Source organism: Wyeomyia smithii, chromosome 3, assembly GCF_029784165.1.
Source record: "Wyeomyia smithii strain HCP4-BCI-WySm-NY-G18 chromosome 3, ASM2978416v1, whole genome shotgun sequence".
NCBI lineage: Eukaryota > Metazoa > Arthropoda > Insecta > Diptera > Culicidae > Wyeomyia > Wyeomyia smithii.
Window position 1 is genome coordinate 19,915,080 of NC_073696.1, and position 18,808 is coordinate 19,933,887.

Consider the following 18,808-nt stretch of genomic DNA (forward strand, 5'->3'; position numbering starts at 1 on the left):
AAAAATGGCTCGGGGATGATGAGAACGGTATACAGAACCACCGGAATCACGGAAACAGGGCTGCAAGAAAATCTTTGACGAACGAAACAGAAATTAATCCCAAACCATGTCACTTTCGAAAGGCGGGGTAGAGTAGAGCGGTGGGATGAGGTTCGCAAAAATGCCGCCAGGCGCCCGCAGAAGATCAAACGCATTTTTTATGCGCTTCCAGAGTGGTGCAATTAATTAGGGAAATTATTCGGAATAGAAATTGTTTTTCTGGCCCCAGGCTGAATGAGGAGCCGCACTTGGGGTTGAAGGTTATAATTGAGATCAATTAAAATTCTAACGCCAGAAGCGGTACGATCTGAACCGCGGAAGCAGATGATAATGAAAGTGCCAATATAATAAAGTACCTGAGGGTGCTTTATTTTGCTTGCAGAATGTTTTTGTTATACGACAGGTTTATCAGATTGTCGTGTATGGTATGAGAGACAATGGACCACATCCAAATATAGTTTTAGTAAAATTTGAGAGCGAAGAAAAATCTGATTGTCAGTGAACGTTGCCATTTGTGATAGAAAAAACATACAGTAGAGTCAATAAATTCGCCAATACTAACTAGCTAAGGCTTAGTGTATTTTATTTTGTGAACACCTTGGCTTTGGATTCAGATTCTGGACATGAGAATTTGGACAATCATTTGGACTCAACAATCAGAATTTGTGATTCTGAAATTTAAAATTTGCATTGTGTAGTATGGAGAATTTTGTATTTGATGCAAAATATTTTGAGATTTTGAGTGAGGCCTGTACTTGAAAAAAAAAACGCATCTGACAAGAGTGTTCGCCAAAAATTTATTTTAGGTCAGATTATTTGAAATTTTCAAGGAATGGACTAATACATATGAATTATGTTTTGGCATTGTTGGGGCTGCAGTGGACTGTGACTGCGCCGGTCGGTAAACGTTGCTTGCGTTCCCAGCGGGAACCAAGCCGGATGGGAGCAGGACCCTTTCGTTCCTTCCCAGGAGGGCAACTAGATTGGCCGGACTCCTTTGATCGGCTTCGCCTCATGAAGCCGCGACGTGATTGGCCTGGACTAGCCCACTTGGCTAGCAGCAATCAAACTCGAAGATATGAGCCTTGAAAAAGACTCTCAAAAACTCTTCAATTTCAATTAACTCTTACGGGTGGAGACGGAGGACAGAATGTTCGGCGGTCAGGTGCAAACACAGAACTACTGTTTACACGAATTTATTCATTTTTCTCTTCTTCTTATTCTTAATATCTATTCTTCGCGTTAAAGTTCTTCGCGGTGACGCAACTTTGCCCACCGATGCTACCGCTACTGCAGCTACTGTTATTGCTGCTATTGTTCTCCTTTCACTGTCTGCTTTCTACTGCTTATCGTATCGCGGTTGGAAAAATACTAATAAATGCTGCCGCATCTGTTGCTCTTTTATATCATTCCGCAGTGCTAAAGTATACAAAGGGGCGGGGCTGAATCTCACACCGCTGTTTACCTACTGCGACGCAATTAGTGGATATAAAGCGTTCGCTCGCTGCCACTCTGTCGCTTCAGTTCGAACAGGTTGGACTGAACATTCTCCCCCAGGCAAGAAGTGGAAATTGCAGAAGAAGACTCATTATCAGCTATCGGCAAAGGCGCAAGTTTGTGTATCGGCCTTTGAAACGTACCCGTTTTTGTCTGGACATCAACCACTCTTACCAAATCGTCGGCTCCAGGATAAACCTTCACAACACGTCCCAGTCTCCAGCATTGAGGGGGAAGATTATCTTCCTTTAGCACGACAATCATTCCAGGTCGAATGTTGTTCCTTTTGTTGGTCCACTTTCCACTTACTTGCAGCTCGGTGACATACTCCTTAGACCATCGCTTCCAAAAGTGTTCGCGCAACTGCTGTATGCGCTGCCAGTGCGATAGTCGATTGGTCGGAAGATGCATCAATGATGGTTCGGGAATAGCCAAAAGTGGACGGTTTATGATGAAATGTCCAGGAGTTAGCACTTCCGGTTCCGTTGGGTCGCTTGATAAGGAATACAATGGTCTCGAATTCAGTATTGCTTCAATCTGACATAACAGGGTGGAAAGTCCGAAGAGTGTCAATGAAGTAGATTGATACACTTTCTTTAGTACTGTCTTTACGCTCTTCACTCCAGCTTCCCAAAGCCCACCAAAGTGTGGCGCGTTTGGGGGTATCGTTCTCCAGTCAATCTGCTTCGCTTGACAGTACTCGAAGATCTTGTTCTGGGTGGCTTCCTCCTTGAAGAGTAGATACAGATCCCGCAAAGCTGATCTTGCACCGATGAAATTTGTTCCGTTGTCGCTGAACACTTCCTTCGGAAAGCCTCGCCGGGATACGAAGCGCTGAAATGAGGCCAGGAATGAATCTGCTGACAAATCTTCCACTGCTTCCAGATGCATGGCCTTCGTGACCATGCATACAAAGACACAGATGTAACCCTTTATTGAAGTGGCTTTCCGTCCAGGTTGCTTCACGTAGATTGGACCTGCAAAGTCAAGTCCAACTCTCTCAAAGGCTGGTGCAGAGGTGACACGGTATGACGGCAAATCCCCCATTTGTTGATCGATCGTAGTAGGCTTCATTCGGAAGCAAGTGACACAACCTCTCAACACCTTTCTGATGGTAGATCTTGCGTTGATCAACCAAAACTGTTGTCGTAGAAGATATTGAACGCTGCTGCATCCAGTGTGGAGATTCTCGCGATGTATATCGGCGATTAAACCACGAACGATGGGACTCTTGTCAGGTAATATCAACTGATGTTTCACTTCGAATGGTAGATCAGAATGGCTAAGTCGACCACCCACTCGCAGTAGATCATTGTGCAGAAACGGTTTCAAGTTATTTAGACGATGGTTGAACTCTCCTGACCTAATGCACTCGATCTCCTTGGAGAACTCCTGATGCTGGACAGCTCCAACGATAAAATGCAATGCCGTTCGAAGTTCTGGTAAGGTGAGGTACGCTGAAAGCAACCGGTCTTCCTTCTTCTTTCTAGTATTCGATATGAAGCGTAGCACGTATGCCAAAATCCGCTGCGTTTTCCGGAAGGAGCTATACTTTGTCAAGAGTGGGAATTCTTCGTAGTTCATCACTGGCAAAGCTGCCAGCTGGACCCTCAACTCTGGAATCTCGACATCCGTAAGAGTAATTGGTTCCTCTTCTTGGTAGTCGACGGTACGCAAAAAGTGAGGTCCATTCCACCAGAGGTCATTTTCTGCTAATTCCTTGGCAGCTTGTCCTCGTGACACACTGTCCGCTGGATTCTGGTCGGTCCGAACGTACTTCCAGACAATATGCTTGTGGGACGTAATCTCTGCAACTCTGTGGCGAACAAACACTTGAAGACTATCAAGTGGCTTTCGTAGCCATGCCAGTACAACCTGACTATCAGACCACATTATCGTAGACGTGAAGTTCATTTCTAATGCTTCTTTAACCTTACTATTTAACCTTGTTAGAAGTCGAGCGGCTAGTAACTCTTTTCTCGGAATCGTCACAGGTGTGATCGGTGCTATTTTAGACTTCGCGCTGACTAGCCTCAATGATGCTCTGCCATCAGGAAAAATCGACCTCACGTATACGCAAGCACCGTATGCCTTCTGGGAGGCATCGGCGAACCCATGAAGCTCGTAGTGGATAGCTTCGCTTGATATAACTTGGCGTGGAATCCGAATCTGCTCACAAGATGGCAGCGATGTCAAAAAGCTTTCCCATTGGTACAAAAGGCCATCGTCCAACGGATCGTCCCATTTCAGCTTACAAATCCATAGATTTTGCATCAGAATCTTCGCCACTACTACCACAGGAGAAATAAGACCAAGAGGATCGAAAATCTTGGCGATTTCGGACAGAACTTGTCGCTTTGTTGGTTCTTTGATCTTCTCTGGAGATTGCGATCGGAACAGGAATTCATCAGTAGAAGGGTTTCACATTAAACCCAATGTTTTTATAATGTCGTTGATACCGCTGTCACCAAGTGGAACGCATCGCTCTCTGTCTTCATTGGGAATAGGATCCAAAAGGCTATCATCGTTGGAAGACCACTTGTGTAGATGCATCCCACCGGATTTCAGTAGGCCTATCAGTTGGTCCCGAAGTTCACACGCTTCTCCATAATCGTCGGAACCAAACAGTGCATCATCGATGTAGAAATTCCTTTCCACGATCATCGCTGCGAGAGGAAATCTGTGTCGTTCATCGCGAGCTAATTGAAGAAGAGCCCGCGTTGCCAAGAATGGGGCCGCCGCTGTACCATATGTCACTGTTGATAACTCGAGGACTCGCAGAGGATCTTGAGGGGACTTCCGCCAGAAAATCCGCTGTAATGGAGTGAAGGCGGGGTCGATCAGCATCTGACGATACATTTTTGATACGTCTGCACTCAATCGCACGTATCGAAACTTTCGAAAGCGAAGAATTATGGACAGCAAATCGCTCTGCACTGTAGCACCGACCATCATCACGTCATTAAGTGATAATCCAAACACCTTGGCCGATGCGTTGAACACAACTCGACATTTGGTAGTCGTTTTTGAGGGACGTAAAACAGCATGATGAGGAAGATAAAACTTCAATATTCCAGGGGGGTCATCATGCTCCTTGATCTCGTGGCAATGCCCAAGAGTCTCGTACTCATCCAAGAAGGCGTCGTACTGGACTTTCAAATCTGGGTTACGTTGTAGCTTCGATTCCAACATGTAAAATCTCCGCAAGGCCATAGAACGAGAATCTGCCAGCTGGGGAGCGTTGTCCTTCAGCGGTAGATGGAGGATAAAACGACCACTGTCGTCTCGACGATATGTTGCAGTGAAGTGTGCTTCGCACTGCTCCTTCTCGCTCGAAGGAACCATCTCTGGTGAAACGCTTTCCACTTCCCAAAATTTATGCATAAGCTCTTCCATTGGATCGACGCTAACAGCGCAGGAGTTCATCGCAAGATTTGAACAGGACCTCTCGAGCAGCTTACCACCCACTAACCATCCCAGTTGGGAGTCATGAAGGCTAGGTAGGTCGTCGTTTAGTTTAAAGCACCCTGGTTTCATTATATCATAGAACCAGTCCATGCCAATAAGCAAATCAATTTGGCTGGGTTCATGGAACGACGGATCAGCCAGTTTTAGACCTTGTGGCAGTTCCCAATTGTCCAAATTTATCTTCACCGATGGAATGCGACCGGTGATTTTCGGTGAGACCAAGCAATTCACGAGGAATGAGTAGTCATTACATCTAGAGCGGACATTTATGGTGCATTTTTGTTTTATAGTTGATCTCACACTGCCAATGCCTGTTATCGGGACACTTACTTCTTCCACTTTAATCCCAAGAGTAGCGACCAATGATTGCGTTACAAAACTCACTTGGGATCCTCAGTCTTACAGGGCTTTGCACAAACGAGAGCGCTGATGTTGATCATCCACTTGAACAAGGGCGGTTAGTAAGATCACCTGACTCGCCAAATTCATCGGGTTGTTAGTGTGTACTGCCGTAACCAATGGCTGGGTCTCCGGTTTCTTATTGGACTCCGGTGCTTTACTGGAGCCAGGAATTCCAATCGCAGAATTTGGGTTAGACTGCGAATGCTTCTCTTCACTGCTCACACTCGAAGGCCTCGTCGAGCTGGCATTACCCTCCAAGTGCAACAATGTATGATGCTTCTTGTTGCACCTAAAGCAAGACTTCTTCGATGGACAGTTCTTCACGCTGTGTCCACGCCTCAAGCAGTTAAAACAGATGTTCCTCTCTTTAACTTTGGACAGCCGTTCACTCGTGGAAAGGCTGTTAAACGACGAACACTTGAACGTAGGATGTCTTTCTCCACACATCTCACAATGTGGATCCGATGTCGAAGAGGCCGTTACGGTGTTGGCCTTCGAAACTGCAAATTTCCCTGTTAGTTGTTTGGCTGTTCCTCGCTGGGACCGATATTCTTCGTTTGAACCCTGACATCTCTCCAGAACTGAGACGCGGTCCTTCAAAAACTTGATGGTGTTTTCATAGGTGGGAAGCTCGCCTCGCTTTATTGTTGATTCCCACTCTTTCTTCGTTGTCGCATCCAAAGAACGAGCGACAAGATGAACGACAATTAGCTCCGACACACCTGTGAATTGCTGGTTGAGGAACTTGAGATTCTCCACGTGACCGCTAATACTTTCGACCAGTGTTCTCAGATCGGCATAATCATCCTTCGGTATTTTCTTTGTTCCGAGTAAGCCAGCGATGTGAATGTCGATCATTCGCCTTTTATCCTCGAAACGCTCCTCTAAAAGTTTCCAGGCGTGTTCGTAGTTCCCGTCGCTAATCGTCTTCACATCGATAAGCCCCATTGCGTCACCAACGAGAGCCTTCTCAAGATGGTACAGCTTTATGCGTGGTGCTTCGTTGGTACGGTCCACGGCGTCGCGAAACATAATTTTAAATTTTTCCCAGTTCTCGTATCTTCCGTCAAACGTGGGAATCGCACGAGGAAGGGACTGCTGGATTACCACCGGTTGCTGATTCCCAGTGACTGGGGCCATTTGTTGGAGCTGATTCTGTGGAGGTGCTGTCAGATTCCCGAGCCAGGTTTCGAGAATAGTTGATACCTCTTCATGTAACGTTTCAAAACTCAAGTACTTTGCATCCTGCTCTTCTCGTTTGTTGATTGGAAGACTGGCCACAACTTGCTGATGTAACTGGTGATATTCGGTGTATGCGGTTTCCACCTTCTTGATATAGACCTTTACTTGAGCAGGAGTTAGTTCAGTCTGATCCGCTTCGGCTCGAGCCAAGATGTTCTTGATTCGAGTGACATTTCCTTGAGCCATTCCACGCATGTGGACCAGCGTATTCAATGCAGCTTCTGCCTCTTCATTGGCCTTATTGGTTTTGGCTGGCGTATGCAACGTCGTCATTTTCACACTTCACTTTTAGTCTCTTTGATTGTTTAACTTTCACTTATGAGTTCTTTGAGTGTTTTTAGCGTTGTTTCACTTTCAATCTCCGTGTTTGCCTCCGACCTCCAACATCCATCCCACACTCCGATGTAACAGTTCGCAATCGCCGGGTGACGAATCAAAAGATGAACCGAATACGCTCACGGTTGAGTATCCGGCTCGAAGGACCAAAAAATATGTTGGGGCTGCAGTGGACTGTGACTGCGCCGGTCGGTAAACGTTGCTTGCGTTCCCAGCGGGAACCAAGCCGGATGGGAGCAGGACCCTTTCGTTCCTTCCCAGGAGGGCAACTAGATTGGCCGGACTCCTTTGATCGGCTTCGCCTCATGAAGCCGCGACGTGATTGGCCTGGACTAGCCCACTTGGCTAGCAGCAATCAAACTCGAAGATATGAGCCTTGAAAAAGACTCTCAAAAACTCTTCAATTTCAATTAACTCTTACGGGTGGAGACGGAGGACAGAATGTTCGGCGGTCAGGTGCAAACACAGAACTACTGTTTACACGAATTTATTCATTTTTCTCTTCTTCTTATTCTTAATATCTATTCTTCGCGTTAAAGTTCTTCGCGGTGACGCAACTTTGCCCACCGATGCTACCGCTACTGCAGCTACTGTTATTGCTGCTATTGTTCTCCTTTCACTGTCTGCTTTCTACTGCTTATCGTATCGCGGTTGGAAAAATACTAATAAATGCTGCCGCATCTGTTGCTCTTTTATATCATTCCGCAGTGCTAAAGTATACAAAGGGGCGGGGCTGAATCTCACACCGCTGTTTACCTACTGCGACGCAATTAGTGGATATAAAGCGTTCGCTCGCTGCCACTCTGTCGCTTCAGTTCGAACAGGTTGGACTGAACAGGCATAATTATTTTGTTCAACTTCTTTTCCAACGCTAAAGCCCACACCTGCCCCTTGAGACCCAGGCCCGTAGGTACCGGGGGGGGCTAGGGGGGTTTAGCCCCTCCATACATTTGTATTGCCCCACCACGCAGTTTTCTCATGTATGTGAGTCTGATTGGTCTAGCAAATATGCCAAAAAGGATAAATTATTCAATCTTTTGGTGAACCAGTATCCTAACTTTCTGCAATATGATCTTGTGATTCATTTTCATGTTCAGTTCAATATATTTTGGCCGGATTTTTCCACATCTCGGAAGCATAACCCAGACCGTTACCTGGCCCGGACAACTCTGTTCCGGTTTGGTCCGAAAAAAAATCAGACTATAAAAATTGTAGTCTGACCGGACTTCGGACAAGGCATTCCACACTCTACCTGGTCTGATGGTAAACACTGATCAAACAAAGCCTATCGTAAAATTTAGAATTTAGGCTGACGGTTGAATCGCTCCATTCTCTCAGTATTTCTTCGCGAATAGATTCTCTCAGTATCGTTGGTTGACATCGATCGGCGACTCTCGAAGCTGGATTTATAACGCTGTAATCCCTTTGATGCATTTGTTGCTTCAGAGTAGAGCTTTTAAAAACTCTCTTCTGTTCTTAGTTTTTCGATCGCACATGGACGAACCCTCAAGACATTTGAAAAAATTAAGTGGAAGATACACAGTTTGGAAATTGTGGGTTCGAGTCCCACCTGCTGAACAATATTTTTCGTAGTTTCTACAATCATATCTTCAAAAATCATCAGCCCTACCGCTAAATTAAATTTGAAGGTCAATTTTTACCCATATGTTCCATTGGCCCCAGCTTAAAAATTCTAAATGCCAAAAAATCGATTTAAAAAAAAATTTTTTTTCGATTAGGTACACCAGATCTCGGCGTTTCCTGCATGTTTAGACATTTGGCATGAATAAATCGATATCGACGATTTCTTAACTACTACCTGTGCAATGCATTTAATCCGTCAGAAAGTTGAAACATTGATCGCTTTGAGGAACGTGTTCCCAAAGGCCGATTTAGCTGATATTGCATGGGGACTTTTGTAAACCTGCTCATTTAAGTTAGCAAACTCATTAAAATTTGTAGATATTTTTTCTTTAACCGTTACGTACTCGGCAATTTTAACACACATAAGTACTCGGCAGGGTACCCGGGCACCCACCAAAATGAAATGCTTCTCACTCCTTCAATTCTTGACCGATTTTCGATCTTAACCCGTCAAAAGATTGGAAAATGTGTCTATTTTTATTATACGGGACCTAAAGAGTCATTGGTCCCCATATAGTTCCCGTAATTCCGGATCTTCGGGACCATGTTCAAGATCGGGAATCTGCTCCGAAATGGTCATTTCGTACAACTTAACAAATGGAAATGTGAATGAAACTTAACTCCTGGAGTGATTTCATGAATTTTGATACCAATTTTGGTCAGTTTTAATGACAATTGTACTAAATTGTTTCACCGGAACATGCTCCCGAAAATTCGGATTTACAGGTACCAGATGTGGTCACTGGCTCATGTCGGTCTCGGATTCTAAAAGTAGACAGATTTTACAATCTTTTGACAGGTCAAGATCGAAAAACGGTCAAGAAATGAAAAAGCGAGAAGCATTTTATTTTGTGGGTACCCGGGTACCCTGCCGAGTACTTATGGAGTAAAAAAATTCGAAGCCTTCTCCTTCGATCCCCTCTGCCAGGGTTGATATTTGTTGACACTCTTGAGTGAAAGTGAAAAAAATCATCCATAAACGTTATTTTTTTACAATCCTTTCAGAGTTCTCCCTTCCCGCTTTTTGCATGGAAGTGAACTGTCAAAACACCTCATTATATTTCATGCGATGGAAGCAAGACAACAAAATCAGTTTATCAGTTAACGAAGATTGTCAAGGCATCGGTCAGTGTTAGTGAAAAAGTGTTTCGGTGAGGTTCATTTTGATTGAGTGGACTGTTTTTTTTTCTTTTTCGCTTTGAAGTGAAGATCATTTGGTTGGATTTGTCGTCAAATTTTATTTCGTTACCGTGAACGATGCGCGCGATCTATTTCATCTGAGTATAACTGCACGTTACTATGACGAAAATCTAGTGTATCTGAAGGAGTGCTGCGATCATTGGAAGTGAAAATTGAAAATGATTGGCTGTAATTTTCGAAGAATTTTGCTAATATAAACCCGGAAAACCGGATTTTCGAGAATAAGAAAATTCTTACGGGACACCCCTAACGCTTATTTAAAAATAAATGAGCTTCTGAATCTTCAGGTGCTAAAACAATCCAAATGGGACGAAAACTGCAAAAGGTATAAGAATTTTATTTGTGAATACCCGGGTACTCCGTTGGACGCGTAATGATCCTATTTTGTCGAGCACATAACGGTTTTAAACTGCTTAATCCACAAAAAATAACGTTTTATTAAATAAAAATTCCCCCCAGCGCAAAACGGAGTAGCTACGGCTCTGTTAAGACCTCTCATTACATTTTGTGCCATGATGGAGCCGACATTTTTGGTCATTTTCATCCATTCTTTCTTCAACTCCAACTCGTTCTTGAACACCTTGGGCGATTTTAAAACTTTGGCCTTCATTATGGCCCAAAATTTTCCACCGGACGTATCTCTGGTGCCCGCCTCCGTGGGACCGCAGAAAGGGCTACAGACTCCTCCAGGAGCATTTCGCTGTTGATGATACCCGTTTTAATGTAAGGTTTACTCAATTTACCGCATTGGCATATGGCCTGCCAGAGCCGTATTTTTTGGCGAATTTGTCCACTTTCTTCTTCTTTATGTCTTCCGAAACATCAAGCCTTGATTTGGCAACGTAGAGCCCCAGCCCCGGTATTTGCTTTGAGTCTGCCTTGATGTAGGTTTCGTCAATCATAAACACACAAATATCGGTGTCGTTAACTACTCTCGATATAGTTTCCTAGCGTGGGTTTTGTTCATCACGCCGGCTCGGTGCCTTCCGGACCTTGAACACACGAGGCCCAGCTCGTTTGATGGTTCGCTGAACGAACGCGCGTCGCGAATCGAAAGGATCGGATTACGCCTAAAATAATCCAACACCTTCCGGGTCTTCACAGGGTCAGTAGTCTCCGGTTTTCTTTTACATCCAGCCCGCTGCTAGGTCGTCTGGGACTCCCTAAACGATTTTACCACCTGAGACACAGTTGTATGGGTGATTCCCAGTTGTCTTCCGATCCATCTCATGGTCGCAGTCGGATTTTCCATGACGGCGCGCAAAATTCGCTGGCGATTTTCTTCTTGTTTCGATGACATATCAATAACCACTGAACCGATTGTTATTAAATTTCGCACATGTAAATAATACACTCCAAACTAGTTACACCCAGTTTTTCATCATTTTTTACCCATGGACAAAAAAGTTACACACGTATAAGAATGGTCCATTTTTTTCGAGTACAGGCCTTATGCCGATGAGTCACCTGGCTATTTTTCTCTCCGGACAAAACCGGATATTGGAAGACCAACGCGTCTGTGTCCACACCGGATATATCGGTAGACAATTGCTTGCTAATCAAGGGCGTCGAGGAGTGAATGTGCGGAGCCTACCTGTGAAACTTGTGATATTTTCAGAAAAAATACATCGAAGTAATGTACGTACGGTCATTCAACCGGGCGGAATGCTTGATAAAACAATATTAAATTTATTAAAATAATTTAACATGATTCTACAATGTGGAAAAATCAGGAAGCTAATCCCCTCTTTCGATTCTTCTCGCGCTGTTCTTTCCAAAACTACACGGCGATGTTTCTTTCCCATGAGAACCAGAGTGTCAATTAGCACGGCTAATGAATTAACGCACGCAGCTATTATTCCAAGCAATGTCTGTGTGAATGGAATGTCACAATGTTCTGGGAAAGAAGTTCGTGCATCAAAAATGACACTTTTTTAAAATATGCAACTGAAGGTTGCATCGAATATCCGAAAATGTCCATGGGAATGGAGTGTAAACTGTCTTTCTCAAAATTTACGGAGTCAGGCCGGTTCATCTCCTTCCACTCATGAGTCGTTAGCCATCCAGAAGAGACGACTTACGCCCGTCAGCTGCTGGCCTAAAAATAAAATACAAATTTAAAAAAAATTCTTATGTGTTTACTTCATTTCTTCGTCTAGTCTAGCTGGCGGATTTCACTTGAAAGTGTATTGGCTATATATTCTAAATCATCCTTCTAAACCAAGTGGCAGCAATCGTGTTGTGAGTGCCACTGGTTTCCGTATATAATAACTTAACTAGGCTGACTATACGGGGTTGCAAATTCCTTGCTTGTGTAATTACTTGTTTTCTTTTGTGCACGCATCTGGATTAGCAGCGCGGTGAGAAACATTCTTGCTGTAACGAAGTGACTGTGTAGCGGTGTTTTGGCTCAATAGGTTTTGCGTCAAAATTCGGTGGATATCTGGCCCGACCTTGGGCAGTGTTGATTCGGGCTATGTCGTGGTGGACTTCCTTCTTGATGTTGATCATCCCTTTTAGTATGGGTGGTCCTTCTCGTTATGTTGTTTGAACCCTTCAGCCGTCGACACCCGACTGTCCAACTCCTCGCCCCTGACTTCTCTTTGTGATATATGAAAGTTTTCTAGGGAACTCTCTTGGCTGCTTCTTGGATATTTCGCTCCGTCCTTGAATTCTGTTTGATATTACTCCTTAAATTTTACTCCCACTAAGCAAATTTTGTCATATTTCGAAGCTGTCTGTTTTATATAAATTAACTTTTGAAGCGATTCTGTTGACATCTTAAGATCGTGTGCTTCTTGGAGGACATTTGGGTTTTTTTTGTGAGACTTTTACCTACCACTCGATCATTGTTTTGATCTTTTGTGGTGACATTTGAAGGTTTCTTTAAGTTTTTCCTCCAGAATCAGGAACTTTTCAATTATCGAATGTTCATAGCATTGCCCAATCAACCCGAATATGGTATTTCTCGGCAAGTTATCACAAAATCTGAAGAAACTAATCAAATTTTTACAATCGATCGTCCCAATTACGAATGCGTGAGCATGGGGCAGATTTTTTTTTTGGTACTTATTGAGAAACACATAACCTTTCCAATGGTGGGTGAGTTTTTGCTGGGACTTGCTGGGAACCCAAAAAAAAATTGTCGATCAAAAAAAAAACTGGAAAACAAGTTTATGGAAATGCCTTGTTTTAACAAGTTTTTTCAACCTATACAACACATTCCCGACACAAATTTGCTTAACATACCTTCGTTGTTACCGCCCATAATAAATTTACGCTCAAGAATCACTTTAAAGTTATAATAACATGAGTGGAAATTTATAGTTTTCGTACAACAATTTGTGACTTATTCATGGGCTTCAATCAATAACAAGGTAAGGATAGTTACTGTAGTTTGTGAACAACTCAGATGATTTCAAGATGACCTGCATACAAAGTAGTAAGTATCAGAGAATCCAAAAAGGATCAATAGCACGAAAAAAACTTGAATTATTTTTTTCGTATTTTGGCCAGGTTTTTGACTGAAATACTCCTATGGGGCGCACATAGGAGTATTCGTTCGCCTGCTCGCCAGAAAAGGTCGCCTTAAAAATGACGGAAAGCGGCCCCGAGAACACAATGAATCGATTGGTTATGCTAAGCCGTCAGGGCAGCATACTAACGGGTTCAAAATCCGCCGAAGTATTGGTTGAAGTGGCGGCTTGATTACTGTAGTGGGTAGGAGGCGCTACGACGGCGAAACAGCCAAACAACCAAAGAAAGTCAAAATGGTGCGGAGTAAGAGGGACGCCCTTTTTTCCGTGTTGGGTATTTTCGTCACTGCGACCAATTTTTTGGTATTTTGTGACATGAACGTCCTTTTACTCAAGACAGATGGGTATGAATACTTCGAAGTTAAAGAATATAAGAGGCAAAACCCAGCTCAAGGATTTGGAAGCGGATGTTAGTAACTTTCATTACCAAAGATGATATTTGAACTTTGAGCGTAATGTCAGTAGTACGGAGTAGAAGTGGCCACTGAGGCAATTGACTTCCGTACGGGTTCAGCAGAGATCCAGGTGGCTACTTCCTGACTCCCATTGGCCGAAGCCAGTTATTCATGCGTTGTGGTGGTGCAGGCCATAAAGAGGAAGACTTCCGGAAACCTCCCAAGTGCTTGATAGGGGCCCGATACGATGCTGATGTCCGACAACGACTCAGAGGCTGTTTGGCATAGCTGCTGCCCGCTTGGGGTTTAGTAGTCAGCTTTCCAGCTAGACACCTTGGGATTCCCATGAAGTGTTTGGGGTTCCATCTTCCTGTACGTACCAAGCACTTGGAAGCCTCGAAATCCATCTATTGTAGATTTATTACCAAATTTTGCCTTAATGTTGAAAAATTTGTCAAAACCCGTTGACATGGTTGTGGTAGCTTTGTTTTGATCCATCTTTTGTCTTTATCTTTACTTATATTCACGAGTTTATATTTTAAGAGTGGACGAAAGTCTGCGTTATGTGATAATCTCCACCTCCTATTTCCAATATGCTTTTTTCCATAATAATTCTTTGGATCAAATTTATTGCTTAAATTTGTATAATACCAACTAAGCAACAAAAACGTATGCTCTTTTGGCACAATCTCACCTCGGCAGATGGTACTGAAAGTGTTATACATGTCACCAATTATAATTGGATAAATCTTGCAAATCTGTATGTTTAATTTTTGCCAGGTATAAAGTAAATTTCGTTGTGGATACTAATTTTCTGCTATAGTAAGAAATATTCTCACACAAATTAGGTAGTAGGTAGCATTCAATCTTATCGCAATTTACTTAAATTTGGATTTTTTTTTAATTTTTTTGTCGTTATTTCTGCTTAAATTTTACATAAATGATTTTAAACAAGAAGCTAGCGATACTGCAACAATATCTTTGTCATTATTTGTCTTGTATGTTTCCATTTAATAATATTATCAACAATAATATAATGCTGCCAATATTTTTTTTTTCTTTATTAAAGAGACTTTCGGCTTTTAGATGGTTCGCCTTATTGATAAAATTTTGTGAAGACATATCCAAAAAAATTTAATTATTGTAATTTTTGTAAGTCCAGGTCGTACATTAATCCAACAAGTAAATTCTACACTGATGTTTTATCAGATTTTTATTTCTTATTTGCAATATAGTTTCATTCAAATAATTTTGTTAAAAATTTATAACAACTTTGGCATATTTTCTCATAATTTTTCTCAACAGTAAGCAAAAAGAACTTAAAATTTGAGATTGAAATTATCCAACTTAATGAAGCTTCCTCATAAGAAAAATACAGTTACGAAACGTGTTAACGCTTAGCATCGAAAGGACCTTCCCCAAAACCGTTTTCGCTTCTCCCCCTTGAATATATATGTTCTTTTCATTCATACAGAAATAGAAACCACATCACACAGTGAAATCGCAATCCCCAGCGCAGTGCGTCAATGCAGCCCGTCATGACCGAGTCCCGCCACATCAGATGATACCGAGCAGCAGGGTTGCCCGTCCGCCGAAGTCACTAACAACCGGCCGTCATCTGTCCAACAACAACAACAACAGCAAAGCCTCCCTCGATTGGGATTCATCGAGCGTTCAAACGGGAACGGTGAAGCGTCGTCCGCTGTCGCAAGGGTCGCAGGAGGTGACGCCCACCAGCACCTCACCGGCAGGCGCCTCCAGCCGGCGGCAATCGTTTACCATTGAGATAGATATAAAAGCGCAAAAAACCGAACAGAATGACTGCGATCGTGGTGAGGGATTTCCTGCCGACAATCATTCCGCAACAGCGGAGAAAGAAGCCGGTGTTTCTCATCGAGGAAACATGAAAACCGTCGGAGGTGCAAAACAATCGAAAATAGCTGTACTCCGACAGAAAGTGGATGACGGTGGTAAAAAATCCCGAGGAAACCCACCACCACCAGCTGGCACCAAAGTGTCCATCTTCCAGAAAACATCCAATCTACTTGCAAAAACAACGAACGACAATAAATCCCCATCTCAGGCGCAGCAAAAACTTAAAAACAACGTAAACCCCCCAAAAAAGCTAGTCAAACAATCAACCATCAGCGGTGGCACGCTGGAGCGCCGCGAGAAGCAATCACCCAACAGCGGCAGTCGTAATCAGAAAAAAGTTTCCTTTATCCCAAGTCTTGCGGTGGAAGAAGGCGGTGGACCGGCAGGGACCGGAAGTGCCACAATCAAATCCAGCACGGTGAAAGCAATTGTTCGTAGCCGGCAGCATTCGCTCAGTGACACCGGTGTACAGTTTAAAGAACTTTATCGGGATTTTCCGGCAGCCCAGGACCTGTCAGACGCGGATCAAGTAAACACTCCCCCACCGTTGCCACCGTACCGTGAACCTCCTCCACCTCCTCCTACCTGCCCAACCACCAACGACAAAGTGGAAATCGTTCAGCAGCAGGATCTTATTTCGATGGAACCTGTCAGCAAGCATGAAGACATCATCGTAGCGACGACGACGGAAAGAAAGGAAACCACCAGCACCAGGTCCAAGCTCAAGGGATTCGGTTTGAGTAAATTAATATCGTCCGCCGGGTCGGGGGAAAAGAAAAGCAATAATTATGTGACATTGCCACCCTCGCCTAAAATGAGCAAAATGTCTTCCAAAGGAGCAACCGAGCTACCGGCGCCACCGACGCCTCCTCCACCCCCGGCGCCAGAGTCACCTGAGAGAAGCTACGCTTCACCGGATGATATACTCACCAAGCCGGAGTTTTCATCGCTGCTACTGAAGAATCTGCCCGTGCGACAGCGGAAAGGAGCGGTTCCTCATCTGGAAAATTATTGTTTGTTTGATCCTTCTGTGGATTTTTTCAACGAAAAAGAGCACAAAATGAGACCCATTCCGGAATCGGTAGAACTGGCGGATCCTATCCTCTATCAGAACCCGCTGATATACGACGCAGTCGATCGGGACTCCGATAACTACTTCACACTCGAGCCGGACGGATTTGATGTGGAAGCGAAAAATCGGCTATCCCTCGAGAAAGTGGAGGAAAAAATCGACGCAATTTTTAACAAGACACGAAACTCTTCGTCTTCCAGTGGTTCCAGTCCGGATTATCCGTCCATGGTTAACTCAGTTATCGAGACTCCCTCGTCCAACCTAGAGTCCACTGACGAAAGTGACTACGGCTTCCGAAATCGACTCATAGACCAGCTAAAGGTGGTCCCGAAATCAATATCCGGTTCCATCAACGAGGACCAGCAGGAGGAATCCTCGTACTACGGCGTGGTAACGAAAACAGCTGTCAGCCAGTTCGAGCGGCTGCACCATCGCCAATCAAGTTCGCTGCCAAATTCACCCCTGCAACAAAGAAAAAGTGATGAATCATCATCCTCCTCACCACCCTCCAGTACAAAGACAACCGATTCGTCCTCTAACGAGGCATCCTCTGCCCTTGGGACGCTCGGTTCGGAAGAACCACCATCTAGTTCCTGCAGTCCCCCACCTCCAGCACCATCCCACGGCAACCGCTCGGCTGCTGCTGCTACTGCTACACTTTCATCTTCGAAGGTGACGAAAATTAAATCAGATTTGCCCTCCACCATCGTCAGTAAGGTCAATTTTCTCCCGCTCCTGTCACATCCAGCATTTTCACTAGACTCCCTAAAATCAAGCATCTCCCTACCTCACTTACAAAAGTCTTCCACCGGAGCAATCAGCAAGCACAGCAGTATCCTCTCCCATCTTCAGCCCCCGCTTGGTTCCTCTCCTGGCGGCGGATCGGTGCGTAATGGATCATTCGATTCCACACCGTTGTTCAGTAGGTTGCGAAAACAACGCCCACTCTCTAGCCATAGTGACGCGGATAGTGGATTTCTGAGTCCGGTTACTCCACCGGAGGCCACCGGGCAAAGTATTCACAATCAGATCCTTGCGACCGAACGGCAACAGCATCATCAGCATCGAAGCAGCAGCAGTGATACCGTTGTAGTGCTCGAACAGTGCGACAGCATCCAGGAATTGATCCAGGTGAGTAATTTTAGTTCGGATATCATTTCCACGCAACATTTGCCATTCAATTCCAAACACGTGCCACGCAAAGGAACCAGTGCCTGCAGGAAATGAATGATGGCTAATTAAAGCACTTGCAGATTCGGTGACCGACCTGTAGGCCGCTGGCCACGGCGCGCGGTGCGGAGGAATCCTCCAATAACGATGTGTTTTGTTTTAATCAATTTGCGCTGCGGACTGGAGTGTTGGATTACCTACTCCGGGTTCAGTTCATTTGAAGAACCCCGACAATGGTTGGGATGGCGGGAATATAATTGTAAAACTAATTATCTGCTGCGAAGCCGGCGGATTTAATCTGATAACCGTGTTTATCTCACCTGCCCCTGCGGGTCCTGCTGGCTAAAATCGAAAGCTTGTTTGGATTTAATTGTTTGTTTTATCAACAGGTTGATTAATTCGGTACTGGTTCGGGAATTAGTAATGAGGTTTTTTGCTTTTCACAGGAAGCGTTTTAGTGCAGAGGATTATAGTTTATTTGTAGGCATTTGTGATAGTCTGTTTCATTCCATTGAGCATGGAATCTGTTTTGAACTAATCAACCATCATGGTGCTGCTCGCTGATAGTTTGTCATTGCTAGATTATCATAGATTATTCAGATTGTCAAAATAATAATTCTACCTACAAGCGATAGATTTGAAGTAGTTGAAATTTTCAACTGGTTCAAAACTTATTTGTAAACCCTTGTCCCCCCCTTATTAATATCGGTATATCAAAATGTGTTATTAATGACGTGAAATTATTTCGGTTTTCACCCGTACAAATTCTAATAAAAAAATTCTATTAGATTTTATATTAGAGTTGATTATTTGATGATCAATATTTGGGCCTCATTCTTGAGTCAAAATATATCAAAGAAGTGGTTTAATTTCCAATATACCAGAGATATATTTGTGAGAATGAACTCCACAAAAAAAAATTAAAAATATAT

At 43.8% G+C, this 18,808-nt stretch overlaps 1 protein-coding gene across 5 annotated transcripts in view; it reads left to right on the forward strand.

Moving 5' to 3' along the window:
* The window catches only part of LOC129732508 (protein sickie-like), a 477,819-nt gene that overhangs the window by 81,669 nt on the left and 377,342 nt on the right, over window positions 1-18,808 (forward strand). For 4 of the 5 annotated variants that reach the window (XM_055693439.1, XM_055693442.1, XM_055693443.1 and 1 more), the window contains exon 2: window positions 15,234-17,837. The exons of the other annotated variant lie outside the window; for it this stretch is intronic. In XM_055693439.1, the coding sequence (XP_055549414.1) occupies window positions 15,321-17,837 (2,517 nt within the window). In that variant the 5' untranslated portion in view covers window positions 15,234-15,320. The remainder of the gene's footprint in view (window positions 1-15,233; window positions 17,838-18,808) is intronic. 5 annotated transcript variants of the gene reach the window in all.